This window comes from Triticum aestivum, chromosome 3D, assembly GCF_018294505.1.
Source record: "Triticum aestivum cultivar Chinese Spring chromosome 3D, IWGSC CS RefSeq v2.1, whole genome shotgun sequence".
Classification (NCBI taxonomy): domain Eukaryota; kingdom Viridiplantae; phylum Streptophyta; class Magnoliopsida; order Poales; family Poaceae; genus Triticum; species Triticum aestivum.
Genome location: NC_057802.1, coordinates 50964963 through 50978630, shown reverse-complemented (window position 1 = coordinate 50978630; position 13668 = coordinate 50964963). Strand labels below are relative to the sequence as shown.

Genomic DNA, 13668 nt, shown 5'->3' with positions numbered 1-13668 from the left:
ACGTAAACATCTACAGTACTAGTTTTTATATTCAAACTCTAACTCGGTAGTAAGCATTGGATGCCATTACTAACACTACACTGTTCCTGTCGAATATTTACTCGACTCACACAATTCATGAATTCAATTGGGGTCATAAGCAGAGATATTGTCTGTCATTTCCTTGTAAATATCTAGTTCTATGTGAACTCTTGACTCTTGTCAACAATGAATCAGGGTACCAACAATACCATTCAGGTGATTGGCCAGCACCGCAATTTGGAGCATAAATGTATGAATGAATGTTTCTCTGCACAAATATAGCAAGAAAGAGAATTATGCCACTGTCTGCAAAGGCAGTAAAAATAAGCAGTTCGATCCAAACAATATCATTCTTAAATTAGTTCTGAATTCCTCACATTTTTGTAGTGGGCAAATTATATGTCAAACTGAAATCTAGTGGGTTATTATAAGACTGAAATGAATTAGCTGCAGCGTCAGATATTCTTGCACTTTGACATAGTATCTAAGTTTATCAAAATCTAAGGAAAATTCAGCTACTAGCAAAACAACAATAGTAACATAGTAAACCATGAAATTTATGCAAGCAGTGGCCTGCACAGGCAGTGTGCTGAAAACTAGTGCCATCCAACATGTTGAAATGGAATTTAATTATTACGGGAGTTGTAAACATAGATGCATAGTATGCCATCAGATGGTAAGGTGAGCTACATTCTGAAGTTTCAATGCTAGAGGAAGGAAAACAAAGGCATCACAGGGTTTAAGTTACAAAATCCATACCGGGGATCAGTGCCAGATAATGATATATGAACCCATCCTACTGGCTTCAAAAGGTCCACCGTTTTAATTTCCTGGAAGCATGGTAAATATAGTGGCCCATTATTTCAGATCAAAGACAATATTATCACTGTAAATTTGAATTTTCAAGGATCGGTTCAGTGTTCACTGGACAAGCAGGCGCAATGCAGAGGAATTGCAGAAAGAGACCAAGTTTCCCAATCAATATTTCAATAAGGTAATCCTATGATACGTCACAATATGATGTTGACAATAAGGTAGTGTAATCCATAACTATAACAATGAGAACATGCAGCAGCCCCAGGTCTAGAAACCCGAATGCACAGACCAGGCCACCAGTTTGGTACAAGATGAAGACCAGGGGTAGAAATCAGAACCGAAAGGGCCAGACATCAAATGCCATCCTCAAGCAACAACATTTGCTAAGTCCTCTGACCATCGAGCACAGATCAGAAGCCCCTGAACATTGTTGAAACGACGATGTATCGCGGTGGAGGGAGTTACCACCTTGAGATTGTGGAAGCCGTCGCCGGCCCGGATGGAGATCTTGCTGGGCGTGTAGCTCTCGTCCAGCTTGAAATCCACGTACAGCACAACAAGCTGAAGCCCCCAATCCAGCAACAGATTAATTCAGAAGAGAAAAAGGATCAAACGCCATTTAGACAAAAATGTAACGGAAGCAGCAGCTACTCATGGTGCTCACCTGCAGCTGCACCTTCTTCTGGAATTGGATGTTGACCAGGTGCGGCTGCGCGCCGTCCGACCTGACAAAAATAAAATCCACCACCGACGGCGGCTCGGCTCAGCCCGTGATTCCGCGAGACAGAAAGAGGAGAGATTTCGACGGGGGGAGACGACGAGGACGGGTAGGGCGCTGACTGCCAGTAGGTGTCGAGGCTGTCGTCGCGGAGGGAGGCGACGCCGTTGCGGGGCTTGCAGGAGCTGACGCTCCAGGCCTCTCGATGTGGTGTGAGTGGTTGGGAGTAGGAGGGTATCATCTTCTCGATGCGGATATTGCCTTCGGAGTTGGCGAAGAGCACGGCGAGTATCATCTTCCTTCTCCCTCCTCTCCGGCCGATCTACTTACCACCTCGGCGCGCGATCCCCTCCGATCTCTCTCTCTCTCTGCCGCGTGCGCGTGCGCGTGGGGTGTGGTGTGAGGGAGGGGGAAGGGGGCTCGCCGTGGTCTGGAGGGAGAGGAAGAGGCGGGCGGCCGGGGCTTCCCGATCTAGATCGAAGTGGAGGGAGGTGGGTGGGTGTGTCAGGAGGAAGGGGAGGGGAGAGAACGTGACTAGAGGGAGGGGATAAGGGGTGATAGCAATGGCGCACTGGTAGGGGTGCGCCATACGTATAGATAGCAATGGCGCATCTTTTACCGGTGCGCCATTAATAGTTTTGCAAAAAAGGAATAAAAAATATAATAGAAAAAACAACATTAGTGGCGCACTTTCCAGCAGGTGCGCCATTACTAGTGGCGCACCGTGTCTGGATGCGCCATTAGTAGTTTCAACTCTAATGGCGTTTCAGAAGGTGGTGCGCCATTAGTATATCGCTTGTCTGGTGCGCCATTAGTGTCAATCCAATCTATAGCCCTTTTTCTAGTAATGCACTGTTTCGGTGTTGCCCAACCCCTACATGCGGCGGAGTACGTGCGCGCAATCTTGCTGCGGACTTGCGTGACTCCCAGGACATCGCACGTTGTGCGTTCCGCCGCATTGCTCGTGCGTAGTACTAGGAAGTTAATCGGATCCGAAGGCGACCGACGCGCGCTTCCAGTTGGTGGAGGCCTCGGGGGCAATGTATCGGGCGCGCGCCAAGTGATGCATGGAATCGGCGCCGATCTCGGCGCACAGGCCGGGGTGCTCGTGCTCCCAGTCCAGCCTACCGCTTCCTTAAACTGCTGGGTACAAACAAACATTTTCTACTAGCCAGTACTAGCACTAGCAGTACACACAAAGTTTTTTTTTACTGTAACCCTGTGGTGTCGTAGTAGTACGAAGACCGCCATACCGGCTGTACAGGGCACTAACCTAACATCCCGGGAATGGTCGGCGACTCTTGGCTTTGTTGACATCGATCGTCCCCAAGTGGCAAAATTTCGTGTTTTAACCCTTTTATGAAACCTATTCGACATCTGACCTTAGTTTGAAATTTTTTTGAGATCTGATCATTTTGCTACCGCCAGGGTCCATGGCGGTAGGGTATAACAACCTACCGCCAGAGACCTTGGCGGTAGGAAACATCCCTACCGCTAAACGAACTGGCGGTAGCCTGTATAACCCTACCGCCAAGGTGCTTGACGGTAGGCACGAGCACGTACTGCATTCAACACTTGACGGTAGGGCATGCAACCCTACCGCCAGGGATCTTGGCGGTAGACTGTTAGACCCTACCGCTATGGACCCTGGCGGTAGCAAAAAGGGTCAGATCTCAAAATTTTATCAGACTAGGGTCAGATGTCGAATAGGTTTCAGAAAAGAGTCAAAACACGAAATTTAGCCTCCCCAAGTGATTCACCGGAAGAGAAAAACAGATGGAAACTGACAAAGGTAGGGTGGTAGCTGTTGACTTCCTCCCCCCGGATTGCTTGCTCATGCTTCACGTAAACAAAGCAATTCATGTGCTGGGAGTCGGGGCTGCAGTGTGAGCAGAGCACACAGCTAGTACTAGGACCACGTCGGCTCGTTGGATATGCTTAGGTTCATCGGCCTCACATTTCTGTTTAAGCTTGGGTTAGTTTGGGTTCACTTACCTCATTGGCGTGGCAATTTTGTACGCCGCGCACGCATGAAGCCAGCGAACAGCTTCAGGTGTGGGTTGGAGAGGCCTGCCGTCCCTTCTAGTGCGACGTCGGGCACTCTGGTTGTTCCCTCTTCCTGCGGCACAGGCATTGCAGGCGTCGTTTTTTCTTTCCTATTTTCTTTGCATTCGTCGGACGTCGTCTTTTTATTACACCTGAGCTAAACATACACATAAATCGTGTTGCAGTATTGTAGATCACTGCGGTTGAGCTGGTGGTCTATACCAACGGCGGGTTTGGTGACCTGCCTCCTTTTTTCTGTCTTTCTGGGCATGTTTGGTTGCCGTGTGTTACAGTACCTGCGTTGCATACCCTTCCCCACTCAGCCTGGCTTTGAAAAAATAGCCTCATATGCGACATCTGCAACTTGTTTGGTTGCCTCCATATGGACTTCCTGCATTAGGGGATCAACTTTGGCACATTGTTTGGTTGCCTGCATTGTCTCGACGCATACAACTACACGCTATTTGGTTGCCCGCATGGGGTATGATTAAGAGATAACACTTGCACTTAGCGCACAGGGTTAAGAGCTAGCAAAGAAAGGGAGAGAAGAAATGCAGTGTGCGACGGATCATGGCGACTGTGGTGGATAATGGCCGTGGCACCGTGTCCCACATGACGAGCATGGAGTCGTGGGCGAGCGACACCGTCGGTGTACTAGTTGCGGTGCTCGCGCAAAGACAGTGGACAAAGGAGGAGAATGCAGTGCTCGCGCCATGGTATCGTCAGTGCAGAGGACGAGAGAGGAGGCCGAGATGATCGACGTTGGAAACGACTCCAGTGTAGTAGGGTGAGAGAGAGGAGGCCAAGATGATCGACCCCGTCGGCGGCGCGGCGAACTGCAGTGTGCACGGAGGCAGAGGACACAAGAAAGCAGTGTGCGTGCCATTGCAGCGTCAGTGCAGTAGGAGGACGACAGAGAGTAGGTCGAGATGAGCGACGCCGGAAACGACTCTAGTGTAGTAGGACGCGGGCAAGGAGATCAAGGGGAAGGGCGTCGGCGTCGAGAGGGGCGAATAGAAGGGTTCTGAGCAGAGGACAGAGGAGGTCGACATGGCGATGTGAGTGCACTAGACTGCTGTTCAAGGAGAGATGAAGCTACGATCGTCAAAACCAAAAACTTACAACACGAATGTTGTGCGGAACTGCGAGATTAGGCTGCTAGTCAAAGGAAATTTCAAACGATCGATTGTGCGCGACGAATCTGACAAAATTCATCCAGAATAGCTCCAAACGGGAACACAAATAAAGAACTTCCGATCGACGAAACTACGAACCGATCGCTTGAACGGAACCGTAGCATCGAGGTGCATCTTTTTTGTGTAGAGCTTACCTCGAATCGAAGCACCGTTGTGTAGATCAGAGGGACAAGGAAGAGAGTAGATTAGAGAGAAGCTTACTGGAGGTTGAAGAAGACCTCACTAATCACCTCGCATCCCTCCCGTCTCCACTCGTGCAAGGGCCCGCTCGCTTGTGCTCGCCTCGGCCGGGCTCGCAAGAAACTGCCGATCTGAGCGTTTCCAGTGAGCCAGACCAGAGGTGCTTTAAGTTTCGTGCTATGCAGGCCCAACAGTAAAACCAGGCAACCAAACAGCCCATTCCCTTCCCGCGTGGGCCTGGTTGGGCCTCATGCAGGCAACCAAACACGTCCTCTGTAACTTAGTTGGGCCTGGCTCTGAAGATGCAGGTTGAAAACCATGTTGTGCATATCGTTTGGTTGCCTACATGCATGATAGCATTTCATCTGATGTTTGGATGTCTGCTTACGGATGTGCTAATACACTACATGATGTTTGGTTGCATACATTCAACCAGTTTTGATTACTTTTGTACACTATGTGATGAGCTTACTATCTACACCTTATATACGTACGATAACACCGATTATACCAATAAAATAGTACTACAATCACAAAGAACCGGACGACGAGGAATAAGTTTTTTATCCCACGCAGTCCAAACTGACCTAGAGGTTTACCTAATTCAACAAGTGATTTTCTGCTCGAGTACAAACTTGGAGTGGTCTTCCTACTCTTAAACCCTTCGAAGGAGTTGTCTATGTAACGGGTCACTTGTTCTTGGCATGTTTGCCATGAATTGTAAGCCCCTAGAAACTCTCTCTATATACCACATATCACTTCCCCTAGCATGACTGAAGAACAATGATTCAAGCAACAACCCAAGGAACACACTACACATGGAACAGAAGGAGCATAGTCATGCATGATCATATACCCGAAAGGAGCAAGTTCATGGTAGCTACTATAGTGTATCTTACCACCACATCCAAAAGAGGGTGTAACCCTATCACTGTAAATTCGCCATCAACGTGAGGGGTTAGTATATACCACCTCGTCAAAATGTACAAGCCAGCAATAGTTTTCAAGCCCTAGCTACCACAAAATATACATCCCCATCATCATCGTCGCCGTCGATCATCATGCATGTCGTCACCACCACCAGAAACAACACTACTCCCTCTATTCCCTTATACAAGGCCACTTTATATTTTTTGTATCTAACTTTGGCCATTAATTTTACCAACAAAAAGTGAGTCATATGACACAAAAAGTATGTCATTAGATGCACATTTCAAAGAACTTTCCGATGATATATTTGTTGGGGAACATAGTAATTTCAAAAAAAATCCTACGCACACGCAAGATCATGGTGATGCATAGCAACGAGAAGGGAGAGTGTGATGACCCACAAGTATAGGGGATCTATCGTAGTCCTTTCGATAAGTAAGAGTGTCGAACCCAACAAGGAGCAGAAAGAAATGATAAGCGGTTTTCAACAAGGTATTCTCTGCAAGCACTGAAATTATAGGTAACAGATAGTTTTGTGATAAGATAATTTGTAACGAGCAACAAGTAACAAAAGTAAATAAAGTGCAGCAAGGTGGCCCAATCCTTTTTGTAGCAAAGGACAAGCCTGGACAAACTCTTATATAGAGAAAAGCGCTCCTGAGGACACATGGGAATTATCGTCAAGCTAGTTTTCATCACGTTCATATGATTCGCGTTCAGTACTTTGATAATTTGATATGCGGGTGGACCGGTGCTTGGGTGCTGTCTTTACTGATGTCTACTACGCAACCTTCTTCTTGTAGACGTTGTTGGGCCTCCAAGTGCAGAGGTTTGTAGGACACTAGCAAATTTCCCTCAAGTGGATGACCTAAGGTTTATCAGTCCGTGGGAGGCGTAGGATGAAGATGGTCTCTCTCAAGCAACCCTGCAACCCAATAACAAAGAGTCTCTTGTGTCCCCAACACACCCAATACAATGGTAAATTGTATAGGTGCACTAGTTCGGCAAAGAGATCGTGATACAAGTGCAATATGGATAGTAGATATAGGTTTTTGTAATCTGAAAATATAAAAACAACAAGGTAACTAATGATAAAAGTGAGCGAAAACGGTATTGCAATGTGTTGAAACAAGGCCTAGGGTTCATACTTTCACTAGTGCAAGTTCTCTCAACGATAATAACATAATTGGATCATATAACTATCCCTCAATATGCAACAAAGAGTCACTCCAAACTCACTAATAGCGGAGAACAAATGAAGAGATTATTGTAGGGTACGAAACCACCTCAAAGTTATTCTTTCTGATCGATCTATTCAAGAGTCCGTAGTAAAATAACATGAAGCTATTCTTTCCGTTCGATCTATCATAGAGTTCATACTAGAATAACACCTTAAGACACAAATCAACCAAAACCCTAATGTCACCTAGATACTCCAATGTCACCTCAAGTATCCATGGGTACGATTATACGATATGCATCACACAATCTCAGATTCATCTATTCAAACCAACACAAAGTACTTCAAAGAGTGCCCCAAAGTTTCTACCGGAGAGTCAAGACGAAAACGTGTGCCGACCCCTATGCATAGGTTCATGGGCGGAACCCGCAAGTTGATCGCCAAAACATACATCAAGTGGATCCCGTGATATCCCATTGTCACCACAGATAAGCACGGCAAGACATACATCAAGTGTTCTCAAATCCTTAAAGACTCAATCCGATAAGATAACTTCAAAGGGAAAACTCAATCCATTACAAGAGAGTAGAGGGGGAGAAACATCATAAGATCCAACTATAATAGGAAAGCTCACGATACATCAAGATCGTGCCAAATCAAGAACACGAGAGAGAGAGATCAAACACATAGCTACTGGTACATACCCTCAGCCCCGAGGGTGAACTACTCCCTCCTCATCATGGAGAGCACCGGGATGATGAAGATGGCCACCGGTGAGGGTTCCCCCCTCCGGCAGGGTGCCGGAATAGGGTCCCGATTGGTTTTTGGTGGCTACATAGGCTTGCGGCGGCGGAACTCCCAATCTATTCTGTTCCCCGATGGTTTTAGGGTATATGGACATATATAGGCGAAAGAAGTCGGTCAGGGGAGCCACGAGGGGCCCACGAGGGTGGGGGGCGCGCCCAGGGGCAGGCGCGCCTCCCTGCCTCTTGGCCACCTCGTTGCTTCCCTGATGTACACTCCAAGTCTCCTGGATGCTTCCGTTCCAAAAATAACACTCCCGAAGGTTTCATTCCGTTTGGACTCCGTTTGATATTCTTTTTCTTCGAAACACTGAAACAAGGGAAAAAAACAAGAACTTTCACTAGGCTCTGGGTTAATAGGTTAGTCCCAAAAATAATATAAAAGTGTTTAATAAAGCCCATAAACATCCAAAACAGATAATATAATAGCATGGCACAATCAAAAAGTATAGATACGTTGGAGACGTATCAAGCATCACCAAGCTTAATTCCTGCTCGTCCTCGAGTAGGTAAATGATAAAAACAGAATTTTTGATGTGGAATGCTACCTAACATATTTATCCATGTAATTCTCTTTATTGTGGCAAGAATATTCAGATCCATAAGATTCAAGACAAAAGTTTAATATTGACATAAAAATAATAATACTTCAAGCATACTAACAAAGTAATCATGTCTTCTCAAAATAATATGGCCAAAGAAAGTTATCCCTACAAAATCATATAGTCTGGCTATGCTCTATCTTCATCACACAAAATATTTAAATCATGCACAACCCCGATGACAAGCCAAGCAATTGTTTCATACTTTTGATGTTCTCAAACTTTTTCAATCTTCAGGCAATACATGAGCGTGAGCCATGGACATAACACTATAGGTGGAATAGAATGGTGGTTGTGGAGAAGACAAAAAGGAGAAGATAGTCTCACATCAACTAGGCGTATCAACGGGCTATGGAGATGCCCATTAATAGATATCAATGTGAGTGAGTAGGGATTGCCATGCAACGGATGCACTAGAGCTATAAGTGTATGAAAGCTCAACAAAAGAAACTAAGTTGGTGTGCATCCAACTCGCTTGCTCACGAAGACCTAGGGCAATTTGAGGAAGCCCATCATTGGAATATACAAGCCAAGTTCTATAATGAAAAATTCCCACTAGTATATGAAAGTGACAACATAGGAGACTCTCTATCATGAAGATCATGGTGCTACTTTGAAGCACAAGTGTGGAAAAAGGATAGTAGCATTGTCCCTTCTCTCTTTTCTCTCATCATTTTTTTGGTTGGGCCTTTTCTCTCTTTTTTATGGCCTCTTTTTTTTAGTCCGGAGTCTCATCCCGACTTGTGGGGGAATCATAGTCTCCATCATCCTTTCCTCACTGGGACAATGCTCTAATAATGATGATCATCACACTTTTATTTACTTACAACTCAAGAATTACAACTCGATACTTAGAACAAAATATGACTCTATATGAATGCCTCCGGCGGTGTACCGGGATGTGCAATGAATCAAGAGTGACATGTATGATAGAATTATGAACGGTGGCTTTGCCACAAATACGATGTCAACTACATGATCATGCAAAGCAATATGACAATGATGGAGTGTGTCATAGTAAAGGATCGGTGGTAAGTTGCATGGCAATATATCTCGGAATGGTATGGAAATGCCATGATAGATAGGTATGGTGGCTGTTTTGAGGAAGGTATATGGTGGGTGTATGATACCAGCGAAAGGTGCGCGGTATTAAAGAGGCTAGCAATGGTGGAAGGAAGAAAGTGTGTATAATCCATGGACTCAACATTAGTCATAAAGAACTCATATACTTGTTGCAAAAATCTACAAGTTATCAAAGCAAAGTATTACGCGCATGCTCCTAGGGGGATAGATTGGTAGGAAAAGACCATCGCTCGTCCCTGACCGCCACTCATAAGGAAGACAATTAATAAATAAATCATGCTCCGACTTCATCACATAACGGTTCACCATACGTGCATGCTACGGGAATCACAAACTTTAGAACAAATATTTCTCAAATTCACTAATACTCAACTAGCATGACTCTAATATCACCATCTTCATATCTCAAAACAATCATAAAGAATCAAACTTCTCTTAGTATTCAATGCACTTTATATGAAAGTTTTTATTATACCCATCTTGGATGCCCATCATATTAGGACTAAATTCATAACCAAATCAAATTACCATGCTGTTTAGGACTCTCAAAATAATATAAGTGAAGCATGAGAGAACAATAGTTTCTATAAAACAAATCCACCACCGTGCTCTAAAAGATATAAGTGAAGCACTAGAGCAACAACAAACTACTCCGAAAGATATAAGTGAAGATCAATGAGTAGTCGAATAATTATGCAACTATGTGAAGACTCTCTAACATTTAAGAATTTCAGATCTTGGTATTTTATTCAAACAGCAAGCAAAACAAAAGAAAATAAAATGATGCTCCAAGCAAAACACATATCATGTGGTGAATAAAAATATAGCTCCAAGTAAAGTTACCGATGAACGAAGACGAAAGAGGGGATGCCATCCGGGGCATCCCCAAGCTTAGGCTCTTGGTTGTCCTTGAATATTACCTTGGGGTGCCTTGGGCATCCCCAATCTTAGGCTCTTGCCACTCCTTATTCCATAGTCCATCGAATCTTTACCCAAAACTTGAAAACTTCACAACACAAAACTTAACAGAAGATCTCATGAGCTCCGTTAGCGAAAGAAAACAAAACACCACTTCAAGGTACTGTAATGAACTCATTCTTTATTTTTATTGGTGTTAAATATACTGTATTCCGACTTCTCTATGGTTTATAAACTATTTTACTAGCCATAGATTCATCAAAATAAGCAAACAACACACGAAAAACAGAATCTGTCAAAAACAGAACAGTCTGTAGTAATCTGTAACTAACGCAAACTTCTGGAACTCAAACAAATTGTACAAAAATAGGAAGACCTAGATAATTTGATTATTGATCTTCTGCAATTGGAATCAGTATTTTATCACTTTCTGGTGATTTTAAATAATTGTTTTCGTGAACAGAAAGTTTCTGGAATTTTCAGCAAGATCAAATAACTATCATCCAAGAAGATCCTATAGGTCTTACTTGGCACAAACACTAATTAAAACATAAAACCACATCTAACCAGAGGCTAGATCAAATATTTATTACTAAACAGAACCAAAAAGAAAGAAACAAAAATAGAATTTGGTTGCCTCCCAACAAGCGCTAACGTTTAACGCCCCTAGCTAGGCATGATGATTTCAATTATGCTCACATAAAAGATAAAAATTGAAACATAAAGAGAGCATCATGAAACACATGGAAAGCACATTTAAGTATAACCCACTTCCTATGCATAGGGATTTTGTGAGCAAACAATTTATGGGAACAAGAATCAACTAGCATAGGAAGGCAAAACAAGCATAACTTCAAAAATTTAAGCACATAGAGAGGAAACTTGATATTATTGCAATTCCTACAAGCATATATTCCTCCCTCATAATAATTTTTAGTAGCATCATGAATGAATTCAACAATATAACCAGCACCTAAAGCATTCTTTTCATGATCTACTTGCATAGAAATTGTACTACTCTCCACATAAGCAAATTTATTCTCATCAATAGTAGTGGGAGCAAACTCAACAACATAACTATCATGTGAAGCATAATCCAATTGAAAATTAAAATCATGATGACAAGTTTCATGGTTATCATTATTCTTTATATCATACGTGTCATCACAATAATCATCATAGATAGGAGGCATGCTTTCATCATAATAAATTTGCACATCAAAACTTGGGGACTAAAAATATCATCTTCATCAAACATAGCATCCCCAAGCTTGTGGCTTTGCATGTCATTAGCATCATGGGTATTCAAAGAATTCATACTAACAACATTGCAATCATGCTCATCATTCACATATTTTATGCCAAGCATTCTATGTAATTCTTCTTCTAGTACTTGAGCACATTTTTCCTTCCCATCATTCTCACGAAAGATATTAAAAAGATGAAGCGTATGAGACAAACTCAATTCCATTTTTTGTAGTTTTCTTTTATAGACTAAACTAGTGATAAAACAAAAAACAAAAATATTCGATTGCAAGATCTAAAGATATACCTTCAAGTACTCACCTCCCCGGCAACGGCACCAGAAAAGAGCTTGATGTCTACTACGCAGCCTTCTTCTTGTAGACGTTGTTGGGCCTCCAAATGCACATGTTTGTAGGACAGTAGCAAATTTCCCTCAAGTGGATGATCTAAGGTTTATCAATCCGTGGGAGGCGTAGGATGAAGATGGTCTCTCTCAAGCAACCCTGCAACCCAATAACAAAGAGTCTCTTGTGTCCCCAACACACCCAATACAATGGTAAATTGTATAGGTGCACTAGTTCGGCGAAGAGATCGTGATACAAGTGCAATATGGATGGTAGATATATGTTTTTGTAATCTTAAAATATAAAAACAGGAAGGTAACTAATGATAAAAGTGAGCAAAAACGGTATTGCAATGTGTTGAAACAAGGCCTAGGGTTCATACTTTCACTAGTGCAAGTTCTCTCAACAATAATAACATAATTGGATCATATAACTATCCCTCAATATGCAACAAAGAGTCACTCCAAAGTCACTAATAGCGGAGAACAAACGAAGATATTGTAGGGTACGAAACCACCTCAAAGTTATTCTTTCTGATCGATCTATTCAAGAGTCCGTAGTAAAATAACACGAAGCTATTCTTTCCGTTCGATCTATCATAGAGTTCGTACTAGAATAACACCTTAAGACACAAATCAACCAAAACCCTAATGTCACCTAGATACTCCAATGTCACCTCAAGTATCCATGGGTACGATTATACGATATGCATCACACAATCTCAGATTCATCTATTCAAACCAACACAAAGTACTTCAAAGAGTGCCCCAAAGTTTCTACCGGAGAGTCAAGACGAAAACGTGTGCCGACCCCTATGCATAGGTTCATGGGCGGAACCCGCAAGTTGATCGCCAAAACATACATCAAGTGGATCACGTGATATCCCATTGTCACCACAGATAAGCACGGCAAGACATACATCAAGTGTTCTCAAATCCTTAAAGACTCAATCTGATAAGATAACTTCAAAGGGAAAACTCAATCCATTACAAGAGAGTAGAGGGGGAGAAACATCATAAGATCCAACTATAATAGGAAAGCTCACGATACATCAAGATCGTGCCAAATCAAGAACACGAGAGAGAGAGAGAGAGATCAAACACATATCTACTGGTACATACCCTCAGCCCTGAGGGTGAACTACTCCCTCCTCGTCATGGAGAGCGCCGGGATGATGAAGATGGCCACCGGTGAGGGTTCCCCCCCTCCGGCAGGGTGCCGGAACAGGGTCCCGATTGGTTTTTAGTGGCTACAGAGGCTTGCGGTGGCGGAACTCCCGATCTATTCTGTTCCCCGATGGTTTTAGGGTATATGGACATATATAGACGAAAGAAGTCGGTCAGGGGAGCCACGAGGGGCCCACGAGGGTGGGGGCGCTCCCGGGGGGCAGGCGCGCCTCCCTGCCTCGTGGCCACCTCGTTGCTTCCCTGATGTACACTCCAAGTCTCGTGGATTGCTTCCGTTCCAAAAATAACTCTTCCGAAGGTTTCATTCCATTTGGACTCCGTTTGATATTCCTTTTCTTCGAAACACTGAAACAAGGGAAAAAACAGGAACTGGCACTGGGCTCTGGGTTAATAGGTTAG

The 13668-nt window shown here is 43.6% G+C and overlaps 1 protein-coding gene across 1 annotated transcript; it reads right to left on the bottom strand.

Annotated features, from left to right (window-relative positions):
• Positions 1-201: 201 nt before the first annotated feature.
• On the bottom strand, positions 202-1850 carry LOC123076133 (anaphase-promoting complex subunit 10). Its single transcript, XM_044498537.1, has 5 exons — positions 1678-1850; positions 1502-1562; positions 1306-1398; positions 781-851; positions 202-289 (listed from the first exon to the last, which is right to left on the bottom strand). The coding sequence occupies exons 1-5, from the start codon at positions 1848-1850 to the stop codon at positions 202-204; spliced, it is 486 nt and encodes a 161-aa protein (XP_044354472.1).
• Between the last annotated feature and the right edge of the window lie 11818 nt (positions 1851-13668).

What these genes read in the sequence shown, in the direction of transcription:
- LOC123076133 (XM_044498537.1), bottom strand. Translation starts at nt 1,850, where the DNA reads ATGATACTCGCCGTGCTCTTCGCCAACTCCGAAGGCAATATCCGCATC. An exon ending in ACGGCTTCCACAATCTCAAG is followed by an intron (nt 852 to 1,305) that starts GTGGTAACTCCC and finishes CCATGCTTCCAG; the next exon opens with GAAATTAAAACGGTGGACCT. An exon ending in TTATCTGGCACTGATCCCCG is followed by an intron (nt 290 to 780) that starts GTATGGATTTTG and finishes ATATTTGTGCAG; the next exon opens with AGAAACATTCATTCATACAT.